Raw genomic sequence first — 23,990 nt, forward strand, 5'->3', positions numbered from 1 at the left:
AATGTCCGTGTTTTAAAGCGACACATCTTAAATGTTCCTTGGGAGGTTTGCTTTGAGGGGAAGAAAGGGATAGATGAAGCATTCCAAAACTCAACCAACTGTTGAACCAGGACTTAAGAACTGGGAGCTGGGAGCTCACTATAGCAAAATTACCTCTCTTTTTTTTTTTTTGAAAGATTTATTTATTATTATAAATAAGTGCACTAATTCTGCCTTCAGACACACCAGAAGAGGGTGTCAGATCTCATTACAGGTGGTTGTGAGCCATGATGTGGTTGCTGGGATTTGAACTCAGGACCTTCAGAAGAGCAGTCAGTGCTCTTACCCACTGAGCCATCTTGCCAGCCCACAACATTACTTTTTATGTCTGTAATGTTCCCTAACAAATAAGATATACCAAAATGTAAAGAAGAAGAAAAAAGAAAGAAAACCTTTGCTTTTGTGCGTGCATGCAAGTGTGAGTGCATGGGTGTGGGATGATTTTACCAGCTGAGTCATCTTTCTGGCCCTATGTTTAATTTTTAAGAAATAAATTTAGCTATATTATTAATTAAAATTTTTATCTTTACTTTTTCACACAGAGACTTTTTGAAATTAAATTTTTCCTTTTTATTATAACTTGTTCATGGTTTTTGAATACTGTTCTTTTGTTTGTTTTTTGGTAAAAATAAAATGTTTTTGAAGTGCTTTTGTTAAAAAAAAAAAAAGAGTTGTTTTGGTGATGGTGTCTCTTCATAGCAGTAGTAGCCTAAGACAGTATATACATATATATGCAAATAAATAAATAAATAAATAAATAAAGTCAGTAATTTAAGAGGTGTGCTGGTATGTGGAAGAACCCTCAAGAGAAGACTCCTGGTTTCAGTGTTGGTGTGGTTGTGAGCCTCGAATACATGAGTGGGGTTGCAGATCCCTCAAATTCATTTAACAGGAGAAGTCTGTTTCATGGAATTCCCATTAATATCACAAGGAAAATGGTTCAAGAAATCAATTGTCTAATGTATACTGCCTGACCAGCTCCCAAGAAAAGTCATGACACACGTTCAGCCAATATCTAAACAAAGGCACAAAGCTATATATAAAGCTATATACCAGAATTTCCTCGCTTTCTTTTTCATATTTAAACCGCCTTCTCTGCCTATGGGAGAAGAGTTAGACTTGTCACATTTAGTGATAGAGTATTATTTAGCCACTATCAATCATGTTTTAACCTCTGGAATTTAGAGGAATATTTAAGGGGAAATGAGAAAAAGCAGTTCCCCAAAGTTGATTTAAAAGTGTTTAAGTTGGCCTGACCAGTGGCACGGAGCCCTGAGCAGACCTTGGGCCCGAACTCTGCAGCCAGTCCCACAACACTCATAGGAAGCTCCACTCCCAGGTGCTCTAACACAGGAGCCCAGGAGCCCAGGAGCCCAGGGGCTTGGTCACACCAGGATCTCAAGGTCCCAGAGGCAGCTTTACTCCCAGGAGCTCTGATACACCCAGGATCTCAGGATCCCAGAATCACAGGATCACAGAGACGCTGGACTCTGAGGAGTTCTGACACAACCAGGATCACAGGAAGGACAGGCCCCAGTCAGATATAGTGAGGGCAGGTAGCACTAGCAAGAACAAGATCGCAGGAGGTAAGCGTAAGAATATAAGCAACAGAAACCAAGGTTACTTGGCATCATCAGACCCCAATTCTCTTAACATAGCAAGTCCTGGATACACCATCACATCAGAAAAACAAGATTTGGATCTAAAATCACTTCTTATGATGATGATACAGGACTTTAAGACAGACATAAATAACTCCCTTTAAAAATACAGGAGAACACAGGCAAATAGCTAGGAGCCCTTAAAGAGGAAACACACAAATCCCTTAAAGAATTACAAGAAAACACAATCAAACAGGCAAAGGAAATGAACAAAACCATCCAAGATCTAAAAATGGAAACAGAAACAATAAAGAAATCACAAAGGGAGACAGCCCTGGAGTTAGATAACCAAGGAAAGAGATCAGGAGTCATAGATGCAAGCATCACCAACAGAATACAAGAGATAAAAGAGAGAATCTCAGGTGCAGAAGATACTATAGAAAACATTGACACACAGTCAAAGAAAATGAAAAGAAAAAAAAAAGATCCTAACCCAAAACATCCAGGAAATCCAGGACACAATGAGAAGACCAAACCTAAGGATAATAGGAATAAAAGAGAGTGAAGAGTCCCAACTTAAAGGGCCAGTAAATATCTTCAACAAAATTATAGAAGAAAACTTCCCTAACCTAAAGAAAGAGATGCCCATGAACATACAAGAAGCCCACAGAACGCCAAATAGACTAGAACAGAAAAGAAATTCCTCCTGTCACATAATGATCAAAATACCAAATGCACCAAAGAAAGAATATTAAAAGCAGTAAGGGAAAAAGGTCAAGTAATATATAAAGGCAGACCTATCAGAATCATACCAGATTTCTCACCAGAGATTATGAAAGCTAGAAGATCCTGGGCAGATATCAAACAGACCCTAAGAGAACACAAATGCCAGCCCAGGCTACTTTACCCAGCAAAACTCTCAATTACCATAGAAAACAAGATATTCCATAACAAAACTAAATTTACACAATATCTTTCTACAAATCCAGCCCTACAAAGGATATAGATGGAAGCTTCAAGCACAAGGAGGGAAATACACCCTAGAAAAAGCAAGAAAGTAATCTTTCAGCAAACCCAAAATAAGACAGCCATACAAACACACTTCCACCTCTAACAACAAAAATAACAGGGAGCAACAATCACTTTTCTTTAATATCTCTTAACATCAATGGACTCAACTCCCCAGTAGAAAGACATAGACTAACAGATTGGATATGTAATCAGGACCCAGCATTTTGCTGCATACAGGAAATGTACCTCAGAGACAAAGACAGACACTACCTCAGAGTAAAAAAGATTGAAAAACAATTTTCCAATCAAATGATCCCAAGAAACAAGCTGGAGTAGCCATTCTAATATCGAACAAAATTGGCTCAATAGAAACAAATATATAAAAGTTGGGGGTCTTAGACAGATGCACTTAGCACTTAAAACAAGCAGAATGCATAGTAACAAACTCTTATCTAGGACCAGTTGGCTATTCTGGGTCTTTTGTGGTTCCATATCAAATTGAGGATTTTCTTTCTATTTATGTGAAGAATGAGATGAGGATGTTGATTGTGACTTCATTGAATCAGTAAATTGTTTTGGTAGGAAAGTCATTTTTCACAATGTTAATTCTACCAAGCTATACACTTAGGTGGTCTTCAAATTCTAGTATGTTTCTTAATCTCTTTCTTCACACATTTAAAGTTTTCATTGTAGAGTTTTTTTTTTTACCTCTTTTGTTATGTGTATTCTAAATATTTTATTTGAGAAACTAGGAAGAGGAGCGTGTCCATGATCTCTTTCTTTTTTTTTTTTTAAGATTTATTTATTTATTATATGTTAAATACACTGTAGCTGTCTTCAGACACTCCAGAAGAGGGCGCCAGATCTCATTACAGATGGTTGTGAGTCACCATATGGTTGCTGGGATTTGAACTCATGACCTTTGGAAGAGCAGTCAGTGCTCTTAACCGCTGAGCCATCTCTCCAGCCCCCATGATCTCTTTCTCAGCATGCTTGATACTAGTATATATTAAGACTGGTAAATTTTGCAAGTCAATTATGTATCATAACACTTTGCTGAAATTATTGAGAATGTCTACAATTTTTTCTAGTCGAATTTTGGGAACATTGGGTATAAGATAATATAATCAACTGAAAATAATTTGACTTAATATTTTCCCATTTGTATCCTTTCTCTTGCCTTATTGCTCCAGCTAATGCTTCAATCACATTATGGATGAGTAGTAGGGACAGTGGGCAGTCCTCTCATATTCCTGATGTTAATGGGGCTTATTAATGGTTCTATTCATTTAGGATGATATTGGCCACGAGTTTGTCATACATAACCTTTTTTATGCTGGAATATGTTTCCTACAGTCCTACTTGTTCTAGGGCTTTTATTAAGAATGCTTGTTGAGGGGCTGGAAAGATGGCTCAGTGGTTAAGAGCACTCACTGCTCTTGCTCTTCCAGAGGTCCTGAGTTCAATTCCCAGCAACCACATGTGGCTCACAACCATCTGCAATGGGATCTGATGCCCTCTTCTTGTGTGTCTGAAGAAAGCAACAGTGTACTCACATACATAAAATAAATAAATCTTTTTTTAAAATGCATAATCTTTTCAAAGACTTTTTCGTTTCGTTTCTTTTCTTTTTCCTTCCATTGAGATGATCATATGATTCTTGTATTTTTTTTTGTCCATGTATTTGGCTTATTACATTTATTTTTTATATATGTTAAAACAGTAAAAATTAAAATCAATGAAAAAAAAAGTGTTTAAGTTGGGTGTGGTGGTAAACTCTTATATTCCTAGTGAAGCAGGAAGACCTCAAGTTCAAGGCCAGCCTGAACTAATTAGACTATCAAGTGAGAATTTAACCAAAAGGAAAAAAAAAAAAAAAAGAAGAGAAAGAAAGAAAGAAAGAAAGAAAGAAAGAAAGAAAGAAAGAAAGAAAGAAAGAAAGAAAGAAAGAAAGGAAGGAAGGAAGAAAGGAAGGAAGGAAGGGCAGGCTGGGTACGCAGAGTGATTGCTTGCTTAGCAAGTACAAGGCCCTGAGCTCCATCCTCAGACAGCCTAGACTCCAGTACCTCCTCCACAGGATGAAGGCCAATAGGAAAGACACGGGGCGGGGGGGGGGGGTGTGTGTGTGTGTGTCAAATGAGCAAGAGTATGCTCCCCCCCCAGCGCCCCCCAAGGATTGCCAAGCCCTGATCCCTAAAACCTCTGAATATGTTGCCTTTGTTAGGTCTCAAAGAAACCCAGGCTACTTCTACCCTAAACCTCTCCCTTACCCATATAACTCAGCCATTTTGGACATGCCCACTTGGCTCCTGGCTGGTTCTGCTCCGGGATCTCTCTTGGTCTGCTTGCCCTCTCTTCTATTCCTCTCACTACACCCCCTCCACACACAAACACACACACAAACACACACACACCCCACAAGCCCAGTTTGGTCTGATGACCACGTTCAGTCTGGACTCTTGTCGTTGGCTGTTCTCTCCCTCAGATCTACAGTAAAACCCCTCTCCTCAACCATACCTTGGAGCAGTCATGTCCTCATTTTTCTTTCATCCATTCATGGTGCTCCTCCTGCCTCAGCCTCCCCAGGTGTATCTGCCTCAGCACAAAATAATTTTAAAATATAAAATACACCAGATCTTTTTTTATTTTTTATTTTTTTTTAATTCTTATGTAGCCCAGGCTGGCCTTGAACTACTGACTCTCTAATAATCGCAAAACAGAGCTCCTCCTTCCAGTAAGGCCAAGGTAGACCCAGCATCAGCACCTCATCACCCCAGCTCCAACTTACTTTGAAGCAACCACATCTGTCAGTTCCTCCGACTTAGTCCACTCTCAAGGGTGTTTCTCATTCCTGACTAGGTTTATGATCTAAAGGGTCCCAGCATCTCATTCTCCCACCTGGGACCTTCAAAGGAAGAGGCAAAGGAGGAAGGCGGGCTCGTGGGGGGAGGGAAGGGGGGTAAAGGAGGAAGGTGGGCTCCGGTGTGTGTGGGGGAGGGGGGGCGGAGTCACAGCAGGAACTACGCAAGCCTTGGGGGTGGGGCTGAGCAGGTTGCTCTCATTCAGTCCAAAGAAAGGAAGTGGGAAACTGCAGCTCTGGGCTCTGCTCTCTGGGGACTTGAGTGGCTTTACATGCTGGCCGACTCACCCCCAAGCTGTGTGAAGAAAAGAGGCTATTGACAGAGGAGCGGGCCAAGGCACGTCATCTGGTGGGTGTTTTTGTTCAGTTCGGTTTGGTTTTTTAAATTCAAGTGGGTGATAGCTTTTTTTTTTTTCTCTTGAGAAATGTTAGAAACAAAGGATCTTTGAGTTATGACTCCACAGACACAGAGCGTAATAATCACCCAGATTGGTTTACATGCCCGTACAAAACTGTCTAAACTTCCGGAGCCTGCATCTGAGGGTTACTAGGAGCTAAGGATGACCCCGCAGAAGGAAGACTCTAGTTGTCAGGAATGACAGGGCTCTGTCCGAGTACACACAGCCTTCTCTGCATTCTGTGAGTGGGAGGAATGGAAGATTCTTTTCTCTGCCCCCTGTAATCACAGCCTACCCAAGGGGAATCCCACAGTGTAACCAAGCATGGACTGGAAATAGTTTAACTATTTCTGGCACACAAATAGAAAATGCAGATTCAGACTCCTTCGTTGTCTTTGCTCTCTTCGTGGGAGACAGCCTCCGCTAGCTCAAAGGGAAAGTCTACCGCCCTTCTCACCATCCTGCAGTTGTGTTATCATTCTTAGCTTCTTGAGTGTGTGATCATGACTGTGAATATGGAGGAGGGACAGGACCTTGAGGACCAGGCGAATGAGTGAAGATTAAAGCGAGCAGATGACCCCTTTATCTCTACATGGACTAATTGTATTTAACATAATTATTTCCAAGGTGAGTGTGATGGAACGAACACCTTTGTAATTCTGGCACTTGCAGGAGTTCGAAGCCAGCCTGGGCTACAGGAGACTCTCAAAAGGACCAACAATATTGTTATTACTGTTTTATTCCCATTTTTACTGCTGAGGAAACAGGTTTATAGAGGTGAAATGAACTATTTATACAGTGAGCAAGGAGCTGACCTTGGAATGTGGTTCCGGGGAAGTTACCGGCTCTCTTAAGCACCTGTCTTCCTTGACTGACTCTTTTATATATGAATTTATGGTTGGATAATGGGAAATAAGAATGAGGTTGGTACTGTCAAAGAGGCTTGCTGTGAGATGCATACAAGTCCATATTTATCTTCAAGGCTACAAGAAGCAAAAGAGCATTATATAAACTACAGAGGGATTCTCTGAGGCTCTCATAGTCTGACTAGCTCATTCCCTGCTCCCCCCCCCCTGGTCTCCCTCCCTCATCCAGTTCCCTTCCAAGCCCTCAGTAGAGGCTTATTCACAAAGATCAAATGCATCCGAATGCCAAGCTCCTTGGGAAGTACACAGCCTAGTAAGAGTCAAAGTCACATCCTGTCCAGGCTCCAGCAGTCAAGAGTTGGGACATCCTACTCCCAAGCTGGCTTTGATTAGCTCACATTTCTCAGCAGGGATCCTGCAAGAATTAGGCCTTTTGATTCACTTCCTCTTTGTTAAGATTAAGACTGTAGACTTTCCTTGTACGTGGCTGAGTCTTGATTCCTGGAAAAGTTATTCCCAGAGCATGGAATAGCTATGTATGTTAGTAACGAGGACCTCACATGGTGCCTCCCACAGGTGTGAGCACAACCAGGAGGCAACACAGATAGCCCATGGATCAACCAGCATAAAAACCAGCACGATTTGAATATGGTAGACCTGGCTTCCAAGGGAGGGAATTGAACTGAAGCGAGATAGATGGTTTGCTTGTTCTAAAATGATGTTATCTGAAAGTCATGACCACACACAGGCTTGTCACGGAGGATCGCCTGGAGTCTAATCCTCAGGAGAGAGAATGGTAGGTTTGCCCATGATGGTTTCCCTTGCAAAACCTTTTGAGAGTGATGTCCAAAAAGAACAATGCATTCATACAGGCTTTTCTTATTGTTCCTATTGAAATGGTGGGTACTTTACAAAGAAAGGCATTTGCCGGCTTCAGATCAATGAAATACAGGACAGTTCAAAGGAACAGAGATAGAAGGCAAGTGATGCTCCGTGATGATCAAGTGTCACTGACTGTGATCTCATGACACCAAAGATACTTCACTCAGTCAACAGAGTGATTATTAATCCCTGCTCATATTCAGATTAACCTAGTTCGTTTGTAGATTTCAGGGAATGAATGCAACTCTGAAATGAATGGCTAAGCTTCCTCCTGGAAAATGAAATGGCAGAGAAAACCAACAAGACAACCAGCCTAAAGAGCTAACTTACCCCCTGTCTTAGTCAGGGTTTCTATTCCTGCATGACCAAGAAGCAAATTGGGGAGGAAAGGGTTTATTCAGCTTACACTTCCACACTGCTGTTCATCACCAAAGGAAGTCAGGACTGGAACTCAAGCAGATTAGGAAGCAGGAGCTGATGCCAGAGGCCATGGAGGGATGTTCCTTACTGGCTTGCCTCCCCTGGCTTGCTCAGCCTGCTCTCTTATAGACCCCAAGACTACCAGCCCAGGGATGGTCCCACCCACAAGGGGCCTTTCCCCCTTGATCACTAATTGAGAAAATGCCTTACAGTTGGATCTCATAGAGGCATTTCCTCAACTGAAGCTCCTTTCTCTGTGATAACTCCAGCTGTGTCAAGTTGACACAAAAATAGCCAGTACAATTGACCCCTTGTTGACTTGACACACAAACACATCACTAGTAAGCCTCAACCCTTAGTTTTTTATTCATCCCCAAGATCTAAATAACTTTAAAAGTCCCACAGTCTTTACAAATTCTTTTTTTTTAAAGATTTATTATATGTAAGTACACTGTAGCTGTCTTCAGACACTCCAGAAGAGGGCGCCAGATCTCGTTAAGGATGGTTGTGAGCCACCATGTGGTTGCTGGGATTTGAACTCTGGACTTTCGGAAGAGCAGTCGGGTGCTCTTACCCACTGTGCCATCTCACCAGCCCACAAATTCTTAAAATTTCAACCTCTCTTAAAAATCCAAAGTCTTTACAATTAAAAGTCTCTTAACTGTGGGCTTCACTTAAAAACTTCCTTCAAGAGGGAAAAATATCAGGGCACAGTCACAATCAAAAGCTAAAATCAACCTCCAACCATCCAATGTCTGGGATCCAATTCATTATCTTCTGGGCTCCTCCAAGGGCATGGGTCACTTCTCGAGCCATGTCATGCCCTTTGTAGCACACTCGTCATCTTCTAGGCTCCAGATGCCTGTACTCCACTGCTGCTGCTCTTGGTGGTCATCTCATAGTACTGGCATCTCCAAAACACTGCATGACCCCTTCAGTCCTGGACCATCAATTGCAACTGAGGCTGCACCTTCACCAATGGCCTTCCATGGCCTCTTACAGTGCTGAGCCTCAGCTGCTCTGCGTGACCCATTCATGCCTTCAAAACCAGTACCACCTGGGTGACCCTTACATATTACCAAGTCCTGCTGCAGCAGGAGTACAACCTTGGCTATCTCTGGAACACAGCCTCTTTGTGCTTTCAGAAAACACTTCCCAGAAGATGTCACCTCAACAATGCTGGTCTCTTCTTTAATCACTGCTAATTTCTTAGCTCCAGCTAACCAGTATCAATAGTCCCAGTACTGCATAGGTTTTGCTTTAGTAGTTCTGGTATCTTGTTAATCGCAGCTGATTCTTCAGCCCAGCTAACCAGAACCACAGAATAATCAAACTCCAAAATAGCAATGGCCCTGAAAAGAGTCTTTAATTTTCCCTCTGAAATTTCACAAGCCAGGCCTCCATCTTCTGCAGTGTTCTCAAGATTATCTTCCTACACAACATCTGGCAGAGCTCTTAACACCGAATGGATCTTCTAGCCCAAAGTTCCAAGTCCTTCCACAGTCCTCCCCAAAACATGGTCAGGTTGTCACAGGAATACCCCACTCTGCTGGTACCAGTTTGTCTTAGTCAGGGTTTCTATTCCTGCACAAACATCATGACCAAGAAGCAAGTTGGGGAGGGAAGGGTTTATTCGGCTTACACTTCCATGCTGCTGTTCATCACCAAAGGAAGTCAGGACTGGAACTCAAGCAGGTCAGGGAGCAGGAGCTGATGCAGAGGCCATGGAGGGATGTTCTTTACTGGCTTGCTTCCCCTGGCTTGCTCAGCCTGCTCTCTTATAGACCCCAAGACTACCAGCCCAGAGATGGCACCACCCACAAGGGGCCTTTCCCCCTTGATCACTAATTGAGAAAATGCCTTACAGTTGGATCTCATGGAGGCATTTCCTCAACTGAAGCTCCTTTCTCTGTGATAACTCCAGCTGTGTCAAGTTGACACAAAACTAGCCAGTACACCCCCTTAGCCTAAATATTTGGCAAGTACCAGCAATTTAGCTTATTTGTAATTGAGGCATTAAAACATCAAGGAGCCATGCAGATTACTAGGTTAGCTTTGCTACACTTCTGCAGCCCCCCTTCCCCCAGACACACACACACACACACAGAGAGAGAGAGAGAGAGAGAGAGAGAGAGAGAGAGAGAGAGGCCATTGATATGAATTGAAGTGAGATGCTTTGCTTTTTCTGAAAGTCATTACCATACACAGGCTTGTTACAGAGGATAGCTGGGAGTCTAATTCTCAGGAGAGAGAATGGCAATATGGTTTCCCTTTGCAAAAGCTACATAGATACATGGATAGATGAATGGATAAATGGAGGGATGGATAGAGATAGATAGATGATAGATAGATAGATAGATAGATAGATAGATAGATAGATAGATAGATAAACAGACAGACAGACAGGTGGATCCAGTGATGCCTGGGCTATAGAGTAAAACTTTGTCTCGAAAAAAAAAAGTTGGGGCCGGGCGTGGTGGCGCACGCCTTTAATCCCAGCACTTGGGAGGCAGAGGCAGGTGGATTTCTGAGTTCGAGGCCAGCCTGGTCTACAAAGTGAGTTCCAGGACAGCCAGGGCTATACAGAGAAACCCTGTCTCGAAAAAACCAAAAAAAAAAAAAAAAAAAAAGTTTGTGTGTGTGTACGCACTCATGTATGTGCATGTTTGTGTGTAGGCATCTGTGCACATAGCCTCATGTGTTCCTATCACTTTGACCATTATTTTGAAGGGCTTTTGGAAGGAGTAGGTGACAAATGGGAACCTATGAAGTAGCTAGTACTGTATACAGCTTTAAGGTCTTGTGTTAAGTTTCAGCTAGCATGGCTTAGATTTACATCAGCAAAGAATGTTCTGGAAACAGCAGTGGACACCAACCACCTGTGGGACCTTTCACACAAAGCTTATGCTACTTCACACAGCCAGCTGGACTTGGCCTGGAAGTGAAACTCAAGTTCCTAATAATAGATACACACACTGAGGGGTGTCTGTTGGTGTCCACAATATGCAAAGACTGGGAAGCTCTTAATTAAGCTCGTAATTATCACGTGACTTTAAAAAGATGTTTGGGTAACCCCCTAACATCATTCTCTCAAGGGTATTTTACCCTAATATATGTGTTTCCCATTAATTAGGCTCATAAAACTGTCAAGGGACTTCTTTTCCCCCTTTCTTTCTCTCCTTCTTGAAACACTAGGGGTTGAACCTACTTGCGCATGCTAGGCAAGTGCTCTACTGTTGAACTATCCCAGCTCTTTCCCTCTTATTTTATTTTGAGAAAGAATCTTGTCAAGTTGCCTAAACTGGCTCCCAGCTAACTCTAGTCTAGATGGGCTCCGAACACCCCCTACCTCAGCCCCCCCAGGCAGGAATTATGGGCCTTCACCCCACTCTTATAAAGGGAGGGAGTGAGGAACACCATCCAAATGTCTTTTCAATATCCAGGGAATGGAGGTTTGTAGGTCACAGCACCCTCACTCTCAGCAGCCTTTGTCTGCTTACAGTTTAGGATCCAGCATGTGGCCAGCATGATTTCTACTAGATAAGGAGCTAAGACATTATCTTTCATCACCTAATATCATTAATCTGATCTGAATCACACAAAACCTACTGAGTCACTTCTGGCAGGAAACATGAAGCGGTGCAGAGGAAACCCTAGCAATATTTCATTCATGAGACCCACGTTGGAGCCAGAAGTTCCAACCCACAAATTGCCGGAGTAATGTGTCAGATTCCTCCGGGATCACAAACTAAGTAAGAGGCCGGCTGGCCAAGCAACACTCCAGAGGTTTCCAGGCTCTGAAAGAAAGAAACCTGAATTTGTATTCACTTTAATTTTGGTTCCTCTCTCCATGCTGCAATCCTAGGACGCCCCACATTGTGTCTTTTCTACATATTCTGGATATAAATACGAAGGAGTGGAGTCTGTCCGCATCACACTATGACTGTGTTCAATGTAAAAATAAAACCAGGACAGAACATAAACTCAGATTATTTCTTTTTTTTTTTTTTTGTCTTTCTTTTTTTCTTGGAGGGAGTGGTGGTGGTGGTGGTGATTTGGTTTGGTTTGATTTGGTTTTTTCAAGACAATATCTCTCTACACATAGCATAGCCTTGGCTATCCTGAAACTCACTATGTGAACCAGGCTGGCCTCGAACTGGATCTGCCCGCCTCTTGCCTCCTGAATGCTGTGATTAGAGAAGCATCAAGCAGTTACTGTCTTCTTACAAGGATGAAAATGAGCACAGTGTGACTAAAACACAGGGAGGGAGATTCACATTCCTAAAGTGGGAGGTTAGGTTCTAAGGACACGGGGACCGGGTAACTGGAGGTCAGTGAGCCAACCCTGGCACTCTGGCATCTTGTACAGTAAATTCAATCCCTGTAGGGAAGGAAGTCTGGGGAAACCAGACCAGGCAGCAGCCATCTCCTCACACCTTACCACTGTCTACATGGCAGAAGTAAAGCTGGAGCAATATGGGGAGGGGTTCCATTAAGAGACTGAGTGGAGAATTCAAAATACCCCCTGCTATGGTCTGGTGTTCCGGGAACCTCACAGATACATTGAAATGTAGTTATGATTGTATGCTATTAGAGGGGAACTTTGGGAAGGTCCAAACCATGGTCTGACCATGGGGTCAGAGGCAACATGGATATTATTAATGTCATTATGAAAGAAGATACAGGGATCTATATAGTTGCCTTCCCACCACATGAGGACATCAAGAAAGGGTTCCCTCTATAATCTAGGATATGGGTCCTTGCTGGGACCTTAATCTTGGACATCCCAATCTCTACAACTCTGAGAAATAAATTTCTATTGTTTATAAACGACTCAGCCCCAAGTATTTTGTCATAGTGAATCAAATAGTCCAATTTGCCCATCAACTCCATGGACTTCCAGAAGGTTCCACGATGAAGTAATGCCGTTGACGCAGGCAAACCAATGGCTTCCACGCAAGCAGGAGCCAAGAAGCTCACAGAATGTTCCTCCATCAGTGAGGCTTCCAACTTCTGGGGAGCACCATCACTGGCCCGTGCCGTAGCTCCCAAGCTGGGGCTGCAATCACATGGTACAAAGACTTTTCTCCAGGACAGGATGCTTAACCTCCATCTCCGTGCCAAACCAGCTCCAGCCCAAAACAATTCCAAGGAGAACTTGACCAGTAAGACTTGTTGGGGAAAGCCAAGTTCTTGTGGCTAACCACTGGAGAAAACTTTCCCTGACAGTTTTCTTGCCTTGAGCACTTAGCTGGCTCTGGCCTGTGACCTGAAGGCATTAAAAACCCATCGAGGAAGTCTCCTCACTCTTCCTCCTCCACAGCCCGCCCTTCCCTTTCCTTCCTGAACAGCTCGGTCCAAGAATCATTAGCTGAGGCTAAAAACCATGATGCCTGCAGAGGGCTGGGAGGAGAACGCAGTGGCCTATGGAGGACTGTGGAGTCAGAGCAAGGTGGACAAGGGACAGCAATGGCAGAGGTAAACAGAATGCAGGAAGGGGAGGTGACCATCTAGAAATAAATACTGGTTCATAATTTAGTGAAGAAAATAGGAGCTTGGTTAAATTGTGTGGGTAGAGGGGCCAAACAAATACCACACTGAGGATATCAAGGAGTAAGCTGCAGATATGGAAAGGGAAGGAGCATCTCCTAGACCACTGGCCTCTGAGCAAAACTGCTGCCATCTGCATCAGACAAGCTGCACCTGCTTACATAAGACCATCACCAGCATGTCTGGTCCCTCAAAGGAAGAGCAGACAGGGGAGGGTCCCTGGACCCTTACCCGAGAGTCCCAGTACTCTCTCTTGCCCCTCCCAGCCGTATTCTATGTAATTCTGCACACAGCTTCCAGGTCTCAGGGGTCTCTAGAACACATAGACTAGGGAAGGTTAACCAATGGGGGAGATACATGTATGCAGCTACGGGGAAGCCATCATCTAAGCTAGGTAAAAGACTTAAAGCTTTGGGGTCAATACGCTCCTGTAAGCAATCCTTTACCAGTGCTCTGTAAATAAGTTCAATAAGCTCATTGGTCCCCTAGGATGACCTTTGAAAAAAATATACTTTGGTTTGACTTTGGGAGTTTATAAAGATGGGGTAAAAATTGTCTCCCCAGGGAAGAAATTTTTATGACAAATGTGAATAAGTTTATTAAACCAGAATTAAAAGATCCAGACTGAGTAGATTTGCTTACCATGCACCCCTGACAGTCTGAGCTTGACTCCCAAGAACCTCAGGGAAAAGCTAGATGGTTGGTGCGCATCTGTATTCCTAGCACCCCCACAGTGAGAGACTGGTGGCAGAGATGGGAAAATTACAGGGAAGTCTGCAGATTGGCCAGCCTGGGCTACACAGCACAGGTGCAGAGACAAGAGTCTGCTCAACAAGATGGAAGGTGAGAACTGATTCCTAAAAGGTGTCTGCTGACCTCCAAGTCCACACCATGACACTCACACTCACAGTCTTCCTCTCCTCTCACCACTCCCATGCCACTAACTTTTGGAAAAGATCTCTGCATGAACTCATGATCTCATAGATAGATAGATAGATAGATAGATAGATAGATAGATAGATAGATAGATAGATAGATAGAAAAATATAGATAAGATAGACATATATGCAGATATGCTTAATCTCCAAATCTGTTCGTTAAGCCTGCCTTAGTGGACAATCCAACATTGACGCACATGCCGATCTTGATGTATACATCCCATTCCACTGTAAGAGAATAACTGCTCTTTGCTCTTTGGAGATAAGACTAATAAGTACGGGCTAAAATAGAACACCATGCAATAACAAAGCAGAAGGAAATGCTGAAAGAACTGCTTCTCAAAAAGACACAAAAGAGATCTGGAAGGGATTTCCATACCATGACTAAATAAAATGAGGATAAAAATAACAAGACGAATAAAAACTAGTTATGGAAATGGGATTCCATGAGACCATATTGATTGATATAAAGAAATCCTAGACTTCCAGTCTGATAAGGAGTGGGATAAAGAGTCCATAGTCAGGTGTGTCTAAACAAAATATGTATTCATTTCAAAAGGAAAATGTAGCCTCTCTGTGAGAAGCCTTTCAAACACTCCTCAATCAAGTGCTCAAAAGTGATACTGAACCATCAAAACTAAGATCTGTCCATCCCAAAACGAGCTAATACCACGCGCTACTTGCTTAGACACTGTGAGGACGCAGCATCAATTTGGCTGTGCTTTCCCCTAGCAAAAGTGAGATGTAATCACACAAAAGCATCCCAAAGTCCCAATGTGAGGGGTGTGTTATAAAACTCAGGCAGTAGAGCGTCATGGTGCCCAGTGATTCTCAAGCAGTCTAGAATAAAAACACACTGTCCTCAAGAGCTTTTCTTTAGGCTTGAGATTATCTTGAATCTTAAAAGTTAATAATAAAGAATGAGCCTGTGCCATTGTAGATTTGATGGAGGTCAAGGGTCAACATGAAGGGATTAATATCTAAATGAACCAAGTTAAACAGTGATGGTTACCCTTTAAGGAAATGCTTCTTAAATTATCTTTGATGAAGGATCAGCTTCCCCACAAGTCTACAGCAAAACACATGATCCCACACTTGGGTTTCAGGATGATATCCAATGTTCTACCTACAATGCTTTCTTCTAACGCCCGCACTTATCTCGGTGTGAACCATACAATGCATGGCCCAGTTCTGAGCCCACTCTGAGGAGCTCATCTCCGAGACAAGATGAACAGAGCCCCAGGTGTTATCATATCCACACGGGAAACAAAAGCTTCTGGTCACACTGTTAGCCACAGTGGCATTCACAGCATTGCCGTCTATACCCACAATTCAAGAAAGGGGCTGCCCAGACAATAGAAGGAGATTCAGTATGGCCCTTCTGCCTGTAGTAGCTTCACTTTTCGAAATGGACAAGAATGGATGGAAATGTCCAGAGCAGACACATGTATAGGCTGAGGTTGGGGAAACATTCTAAGATAACATCTGAGGAAGGCATTACTAGGCAATCTCATGGTGCAAACATCACAGAGCAGACTTAGAAACCAAGATAGTGATGATTGCACTGGGTAGTTATCTCAAGGGATCACAACCATAAAGATGGTCTAGCATCACATGAGTGTAACTGGTTTGTGATCACATAAAGGAAGTCAAACTCAACTGAAAGGAAAATGGACAGAATATCTGCAGCCTGCAACCCTGAGTTAAGACCATCCCGGCTAGGAAGAAAGCCAGCACCCCGAAAGGGGTTAGTAGAACACAACACATCCCTCAAATTTGATGGGTTTAATTTAACTATAGCTTTTGAAGGTCCAGTTACTGATCTGAAGACACAGAAAGCACAATAGCCCCACTCTGCCAAGGTCTATGCCTCACTTGGCCAAGATGCAGCCCTCCGAGGGGTGAAGGGAGGAAGCTTGTACAATAAATAAATCAAGACAAGGCCGACTGAGAGGCAAGGAGCCCTCATACTCACTGAGAACAGCAACCATGACCCAGACGACACCCTAACACCTCTGCTGTCGAACTCCTCCTGCCAAAGGCATAGCGGAGGCTCTGCATGAAACCGTGAACGCAGGAGTCACTTTCCCAGAGATGCAGGATGCAGCTGTTACTCACCTGGAGCAGTCTTGTAGCAGGTGGTCCTAGAAGGCAGCGATGGGGCGTTCTTGGCCCTGGGGCTTGGGGTGCTTTGCCTCACTTGTCTCTGCCGCTTTAGCTCCTCCTCCCTTTCCTGGGCTGCCCGGATCTCTTCTTCAATCATGGACAAAGTCCGCTGCTTCCTTGACCTCAGTTTGAAGGGCCCAACCATGACATCAGACTCTTGAGTCGCCAGGAGGGTGGCTGTGCTTCTCAGCTCGGCTGCCTCTGAGTACTTGCTGAAGTACCCTCCTTCAGGCCTGGTCTCTTCCATGTTGACTGGACCGCTGGGCTGCAGAGCCGCGGGTGGCTGGGAGGGCCCCTTTTCCCTGAGTGCCCTGTCCTCCGCAGGGAGGTTCTTTGGTAATACATCCCTTTTCTCTTGAACAGGAGAGGACACCTGAGGTGGTGCAAACATGCCCTGGGGCTTCTCAGAGCCAGGAGTCTGGCTCCCAGCTTCCTCTACCATTGCTTCAGGCTCCTGCTGTTCTGATCCCTCCTTGCTGGTGTGCACCTCAGCCTTATCCACCTGCTCGGCTATGGCTTGTTGAATGGCATTCTGCACCAGGAGCCCAGCCTGATATTCCAAGGGGTCATCAGCGGACGGAGAATCTCCCAGCGTGGAGGAAGGAGAATAGAAACCATGGTCACTGAATGACTTGGAGACCCCTTCTCGGCCCTCAGAGGGGTTGTCTGTTTGGGGGGTCTGAGGCAGAGAGAAATCAGCCAGTGAGTTTTCCTGAAGGGCACTGGGTGTCTCGTTAGAGGCTCCACTGTCACTTATGTTGTCCATGCTGAAGTCATTGGACAGAGTTTCCAGGACAGTGGTATCCTGAGACCTCACTGATAACTCATCTAACCCTGAGTCCAGCTCCTCCTGAGTCAAAGATACATTGACCGATCTTGAAAACTGGTCCAAAATCCCATGATCTTCATCTTTGACTACAGTCAGGACGGCCCGGGCACTTGTGAACTCCCCATCCTCTGCCCACAGTTTAGATAAGGGCCCACGTTTAGAAGGCTCACTGTATGGCCCTTCCTTTCCCTGAGTGGCAGCGTTAGCTGGACCGGCTCCTGCAGACTGGCTCTCAGATACACAGGGAGCTTTCTGCTCCTTGGCTGCCTGTGTGCCACCGTCTTCCTGTGTGCTCCCGACAGTAGCTGGTCTCAAGATGGTCGGTGGCTTGTCCGAATGGATGGATCCAAGAGGTTTGTAGTAAGGCTTGATAGAGAACAGCCTTGGTGTGCTCTGGCCCTTGGCCAGTGTCTGCCTGGAATTCTCCATCAGCTGGAACTGCTTGCGTGCAGCCGAGAAGTCAATCTGCTCAGTGACCACATCCTCCTTTGTGTGTTCAATGCCATCTAGGTGTTTGTGAGCAGCTGGGGCTGTGCAGGGCTGGGATGTGGACAGCTGCTGCTGTTGCAGCTGTTGCTGTTGCAGCTGTTGTTGTTGCAACTGTTGCTGTTGCAGCTGTTGCTGCTGCTGCTGTTGCAACTGTAGCTGCTGCTGCTGTTGCAACTGTAGCTGCTCCTGCTGGGCCCTTTTCTCTTTGCGCTCCTTGTACTTTCTGTGCGACTCCAGGTGTTCCTCGTCCAGCTGCTCCTCAATAGTTTTCTCCTGGGGAGGATTCCACCACTTGGCGGCGATGCCAGGATTCTTCTTCACAGCCTGACTCCGGATGAGCTCCCTCCGCTCTTTCTCCAGCTCTATCATCTCCTCGGAGGGCCTCACTTTCCGGACGCAGAACTGCTCCTTCTCGCGCTCGTCCTCCTCAAAGAGCTTGGAGGGCTTCTTGTCCTCGTGGAAGGCACGCAGCTCAAACTTGGCCTCCTTCTTCAGTGTGGTGAGTGTGAACTCACCATCTCGGGAGGAGCAGTGGGAGCTGGTAGAGGAACTGGGGCTGGCAGGTGCCTGCAGGCTGTTCCCCAGCAGGTCTTGGGGCTGGTCAGTGGAGTGTCCATTGGCTCTTTCTCCTTCAGCCATCCTGTCGGAGGGGCTTCTACTGAGCTCGATGTGAGGAGGCACCTGCCTACCGGATGCTTTCTCAGTGGGTTCTGCCTCGGTGACTGAGTGGGCAGGTGAGCCTAAGCTGCTTACCAGTATGGCTGCACCAGGCTCTGGGGAGGAGATTCCGTTGTAAGTGCCATCCGCAGAGGAATCACAGCAGTTGGCCTCCAGCACTTCATCTAGGTACTGGATCTCTCTGGCGACATCGTTATCTAAAGACTCATGATGATCAGCGAGGAGGCCATTGTGTGAGGGCGAATAGAAAGGGGAGGAGTGGTCCTTGGAATGGGGGGTAGAGGTGACTCCAGGTACACTTTTACATTCTGCCACGGACACCCCAATTTCCATGTTTTTGTGATCTGGGGAGAGAGAGCTGGCGGCAGGCTCCAGGCGACTGTCACCACAGTTGTCTTGCTTGCTTCTCAGCTGGTTAGCATCCTCAGAAAGCTGGGGAGGCTTCTAGAATAAAGAGAAAACACAAATAAAGGTTAAATGCACATTCTGAATATAGATGCTGTCATGGTTTGAATATGCTTGGCCCAGGGAGTTGCACTATTTGGAGGTGTGGCCTTGTTGGAGTAGGTGTGTCATTGTGGGCGTGGGCTTTAAGACCCTCATCCTAGCTGCCTGGAAGCCAGTTTTCCACTAGCAGCCTTCAGATGAAGACGTAGAACCCTCAGCTCCTCCTGCACCAGGTCTGCCTGGATGCTGCCATGCTCCTGCCTTTATAATAATGGACGGAACCTCTGACATGTAAGCCAGCCCCAATTAAATGCTGTTCTTATAAGAGTTGCATTGTGGGGGTGGGGGTGGGGGCTGGAGAGATGGCTCAGCAGTTAAGAGCACTAACTGCTATTCCAGAGGTCTTGAGTTCAAATCCTAGCAACCACATGATGGTTTGCAACCATCAGTAAAAGGACCCCACCATCAAGCCTGGGGACAGAGTTATGCATGGCATTCACATAGTGGAAAGAGAGAACTAACTCTCATGGCTTGTCCTCTGACCTCCACATACACAGTGAGGTATGCATGTACAAACATGCATGTATGCATTCGTGCCGGCGCATACACACACACACACACACATGCGCAAAATACAAATGTAAAAGAAGTGAAAACTAAAGTAAAAGACATTACATAGTTAATATGCAGCCACTACAGATTATCACAGGCTTCTGATGAGACAGACTATTTCTAGGCACCCACAAGTATACAAAGGTCTTTCTGCAGAACTATTTTTCTTCTTAAAGACATAGGATTCTTGGCCAGATGTAATGCAACCATTCTGGAGACAAGAAACATCAGGGACTCTTTCCGTAATATATACTGGTAGATCCCTTACTGGCTGCTCACAAGCTACAGGTCCCCACTGACACGTTATAATTGACTATATACATTACCAACACCATAACTAAGGCCACTAAACTGCACAGTTCAGTTCTCCATAATGGCGTAACACAACGCTCCTTAACTACCTGGTGCTCTGAAGAGCTGGTGGCCAACTGCACAGCCTCTCCAGTTTCTAAAATGTTTTCACAATCTGTGGTTAATAAGAAAATGAGGCCGGGCAGTGGTGGCACACGCCTTTAATCCCAGCACTTGGGAGGCAGAAGCAGGCAGATTTCTGAGTTCGAGGCCAGCTTGATCTACAGAGTGAGTTCCAGGACAGTCAGGGCTATGCAGAGAAACCCGGTCTCAAAAAAACAAACAACAACAACAACAAAAAAAACATAAAACAACAACAACAAAAAAAGGAAATGATTGCCAGAAGAGGCAGACCAACAAGGGAAGGTGACAGGTGAGAGTCACTCCTTGATTCCAGCCTCATCTAGCCTGTGATGAACCCCCTTTTCTATGACTTCAGAAAGGAAAAATGGAAGCTGGTGGGAACACATAAAGTTAAAAAAAAAATCACTGCTCTACTGAAACACCTCAGAATAAATGAGAAGAAGACACTATAATAGAAAGAAAGAGAAATCAGGAGGCATTCATTGACTCACGGGTGCACTCGTTACAGGCAGGGAACACATTTTGCAAAGTCGGATGACATGAGCAGCCACCTCAAACTCCTGGTGACAAGAAAGTCCTGGGTTTCCCATGCTGCCCCAGGGAGCACAAGTTTATTCCAGTTTCTTTAGAGTCAAGCCAAATGAAGCCCCCGAGTCTCCTAGTGTCCTGTTAGTCTCTAAAATGGGAGCATCCACCTGTCTGTTTTCCCCAGAACTTTGAAATAACTGGGTTTTTTATGGCTCCTGCATCAACCGTGTCCTTTCCTCCTAAGCACTTCACAGCTCACGTGTGCCAAGCTGAGGAGAACCTCATGAAGAAAAGGCAAATAGGCGAGAAATGTTGAAAAATCTGAAGAGTGTTTGACAGTATAGTTTTGCTGTGTCAAAAGAAAATATGGCCTTTGAGTTAAAAATGACAAGTACTAGATCATATATATTTATATATATATATACACATATATACGTATATATACACACTTATATATCACAAAAAGATAGTCAGGGGCTTGAAATGGCTCAGTGTTCACATGAGGACCTGAGTTTGATCCCCAGAACCAGTGTAAAAAACCAGCCGTGCTCTGCTCGTAGTCCCTGTGCTGGGGAGGGAGGGATGCAGAGGTGCAGAGACCCCTGAGAATTCTAAATCCCAGTGAGCAACTCATAAAATGAAGAACACAGAGATTTGATCCCTGGCACATACATTTTCATGCACACCCACACAAAAATATATCCAAACGATAGTTGGGCTCAGTGGCTCATTCCTATAACCCCAGAACCCCGAGAGACTGAGGCAGGAGGATAGCCAAGAATGTGAGGACAGTCTGTGTTAATACAGACTTAACTCGAAAGGAAGATAAAGCAGCAGCAGCCGCCAGTCAGGGGCCAAGCCAGATGAGCTGAGTTCAATCCCTGGGACCTGCACAGTGAAAGGCGAGTGCCAGCTCTCAACCTCAGACGTGACACACACTATGACCTACGCACTCAAACCCCAACATAAAATGCTAAAGCATGTTGCTTAAAATTTAATTTTGGATGCCGGATGTGATGATTTGTGCCTTTAATTCCAGCTCTGGGGAGGCAGACGGATCTCTGGGAGTCTGAGGGCAGCCTGGTCTACTGAGTGAGTTCCAGCGCAGCCAGGGCTACATGGAGAGATTCTGTCTAGGAAAACAAATCTAAGTTTATATAGCTGTCAGCATAGCTTGAAGAGATCACTACCCCTCCTACTCCCCCAAACTGCATACTAGATTGGGCATAAACAGCAAAGAATTTCCCTTCCTCTGAGTTATGGGCAGTACACACAGTCCAACCTTCTTCTTTCCACAAACTCAAGAGATTTTTTTTTTTCTTTTTCAAGACATTATTTTTCTATGTAGCCCTGTCTGGCCTGGAACTCAGAAATCCAGCTGCCTCTGCCTCCCAAGTGCTGGGACTCAAGGGGCGGGCCGCCTAGCCTAGCCAAGAGATTTCTTTCTGAGGTTTAATTCTTCCTCCTTGGGGGAGGATCAGGGAGAAAAGCTCAAGAGACAAGAAAGCTGCATTAACCATTCAGAGCCCAGCACCAGAACGTTAGGTAACTGCTGTAACAAAAGCCAACGGCGGGCTTGGCTCTCAGCAGGAGGAATAAACCTTCACACCCCAGGCCTGATAAAATCAAAGCCACCAGAAACTAAGGCGGGTTAAGGGGAAAGGGCTAAGGAATCTGGGTCGCAGGAGTCTGGGCTTGACATCATTAAATGATGTCTTGTTTAAACCAGCCAAGGCCTACTGCTCCCTTTGAAGATAAGTGAAGAACCAGAATTTTCTCCAGGTGTCAGATAAGGTGAACCGAAATCCAGATTCAGATCAAATGCATTCGTGACATTGACTGGAAATTCCTTTCAGTACTGATCTCCTCTAACATAATGAAGAGATGGGAGAAACCACCAAGTGATGTTTTCTGGGGTCAAAGAAAAAGTAGGGTGCAAAGGGCTTGTGGTTGCAGGGCATGGTGGCGCACGACTTTAGTCCCAGCACTCGGGAGATAGAGGCAGGTGGATTTCGGAGTTCAAGGCCAGCCTGGTCTACAAAGTGAGTTCCAGGACAGCCAGGGCTATACAGAGAAACCCTGTCTCAAAACAAAAAGAAAAAAAAAAACAAAAAACAAAACAAACGAAAAAAGAAAACAAAACAAGCAAAGGGCTTGTGGGTGATTTTTAGCCTGCCAACACAACCCCCCAGGTAGAGTCTTAATACCATGGTACGTAATACCTGCCCTCCCACTGGCTTCCCAGAATAGCCAGCAGCTGGTGAGGATGTCTGCAATTTACTCTGGAATTCTTGGGCAAAGGCAATGTACTATAATGCTGCTGTTTGCTTCTGAAACACATTTAAATTGCATTCCAGAGGCAGACAGCCATCTGGACAGGAGGAGGGAAACTTAAGGAGTGGTCAACTGGGACTCCAAGGATAGCTACTTCCAGCTTCCTTTAACCCCTCCAGAATCCGGAAGCTTTGCTAATTGGCGTAATTAAAATGAGAATTGGGCTGCCTTAGTGAAATTAGTGACTTGTCTATTAGCATAATGAATGCTAGAAATAGGTGAAGTGGGTGGGAACTCCATCTGTGCATGGAGCCTCCACCTGTGGACTGGACCCTACACCTGTGGGCTGCAGCCTCCACCTGTGGACTGCAGCCTACACCTGTGGACTGGACCCTACACCTGTGGACTGCAGCCTACACCTGTGGACTGGACCCTACACCTGTGGACTGGACCCTACACCTGTGGACTGGACCCTACACCTGTGGACTGGACCCTACACCTGTGGACTGGAGCCTACACCTGTAACCCTTGCATGAGGAGGGTGAGCCCCAGCTTGGTTCCAGTTTGCAGAATCTCAGGGTTGCTACTCTTTGAGGTCTGAGAACTAAAAGTTTGGTTTCCAACACTGGGTTCAGAGAACATAGACTGTTTAATGTGGTAACAAAATCCTTCCTATGCAAATGTTTAGAAAAAGGCATTTAAAATGCACTATGAAGATTGTAAAATGGTTAATGTATAAGTGTAAAAAAAAAAGTATATTTTTAAGCAAATTTGCACCAAAGTGCAACTAACCAATATTAACCACTTTCTTGTGGGAGATTTTCTTGAGAAGAGAATGGCACTGGATCGGTATTTTCAGAGCAAAAGTGGCTAAAGCGACCAATCCAGAAATGTCACATCAAAAGTACTTCTATTCCCCCTACCCTTTCCCACCTCAGAGCCTTTTATGTTTATTTTAGTGCGAAGT

General features: G+C 44.8%; 1 protein-coding gene across 9 annotated transcripts in view; it reads right to left on the minus strand.

Annotated features, from left to right (window-relative positions):
* The window catches only part of Palm2akap2 (PALM2 and AKAP2 fusion), a 460,662-nt gene that overhangs the window by 13,059 nt on the left and 423,613 nt on the right, over positions 1 to 23,990 (minus strand). For all 9 annotated transcript variants that reach the window (XM_085839263.1, XM_085839265.1, XM_029475715.2 and 6 more), the window contains one exon: positions 16,684 to 19,171. In XM_085839263.1, coding sequence (XP_085695389.1) covers positions 16,684 to 19,171 — 2,488 coding nt within the window. The remainder of the gene's footprint in view (positions 1 to 16,683; positions 19,172 to 23,990) is intronic.

The sequence above is a fragment of the Mus caroli genome, unplaced genomic scaffold (genome assembly GCF_978045245.1).
Source record: "Mus caroli unplaced genomic scaffold, Mus_caroli_1 scaffold_6, whole genome shotgun sequence".
Lineage (NCBI taxonomy): Eukaryota > Metazoa > Chordata > Mammalia > Rodentia > Muridae > Mus > Mus caroli.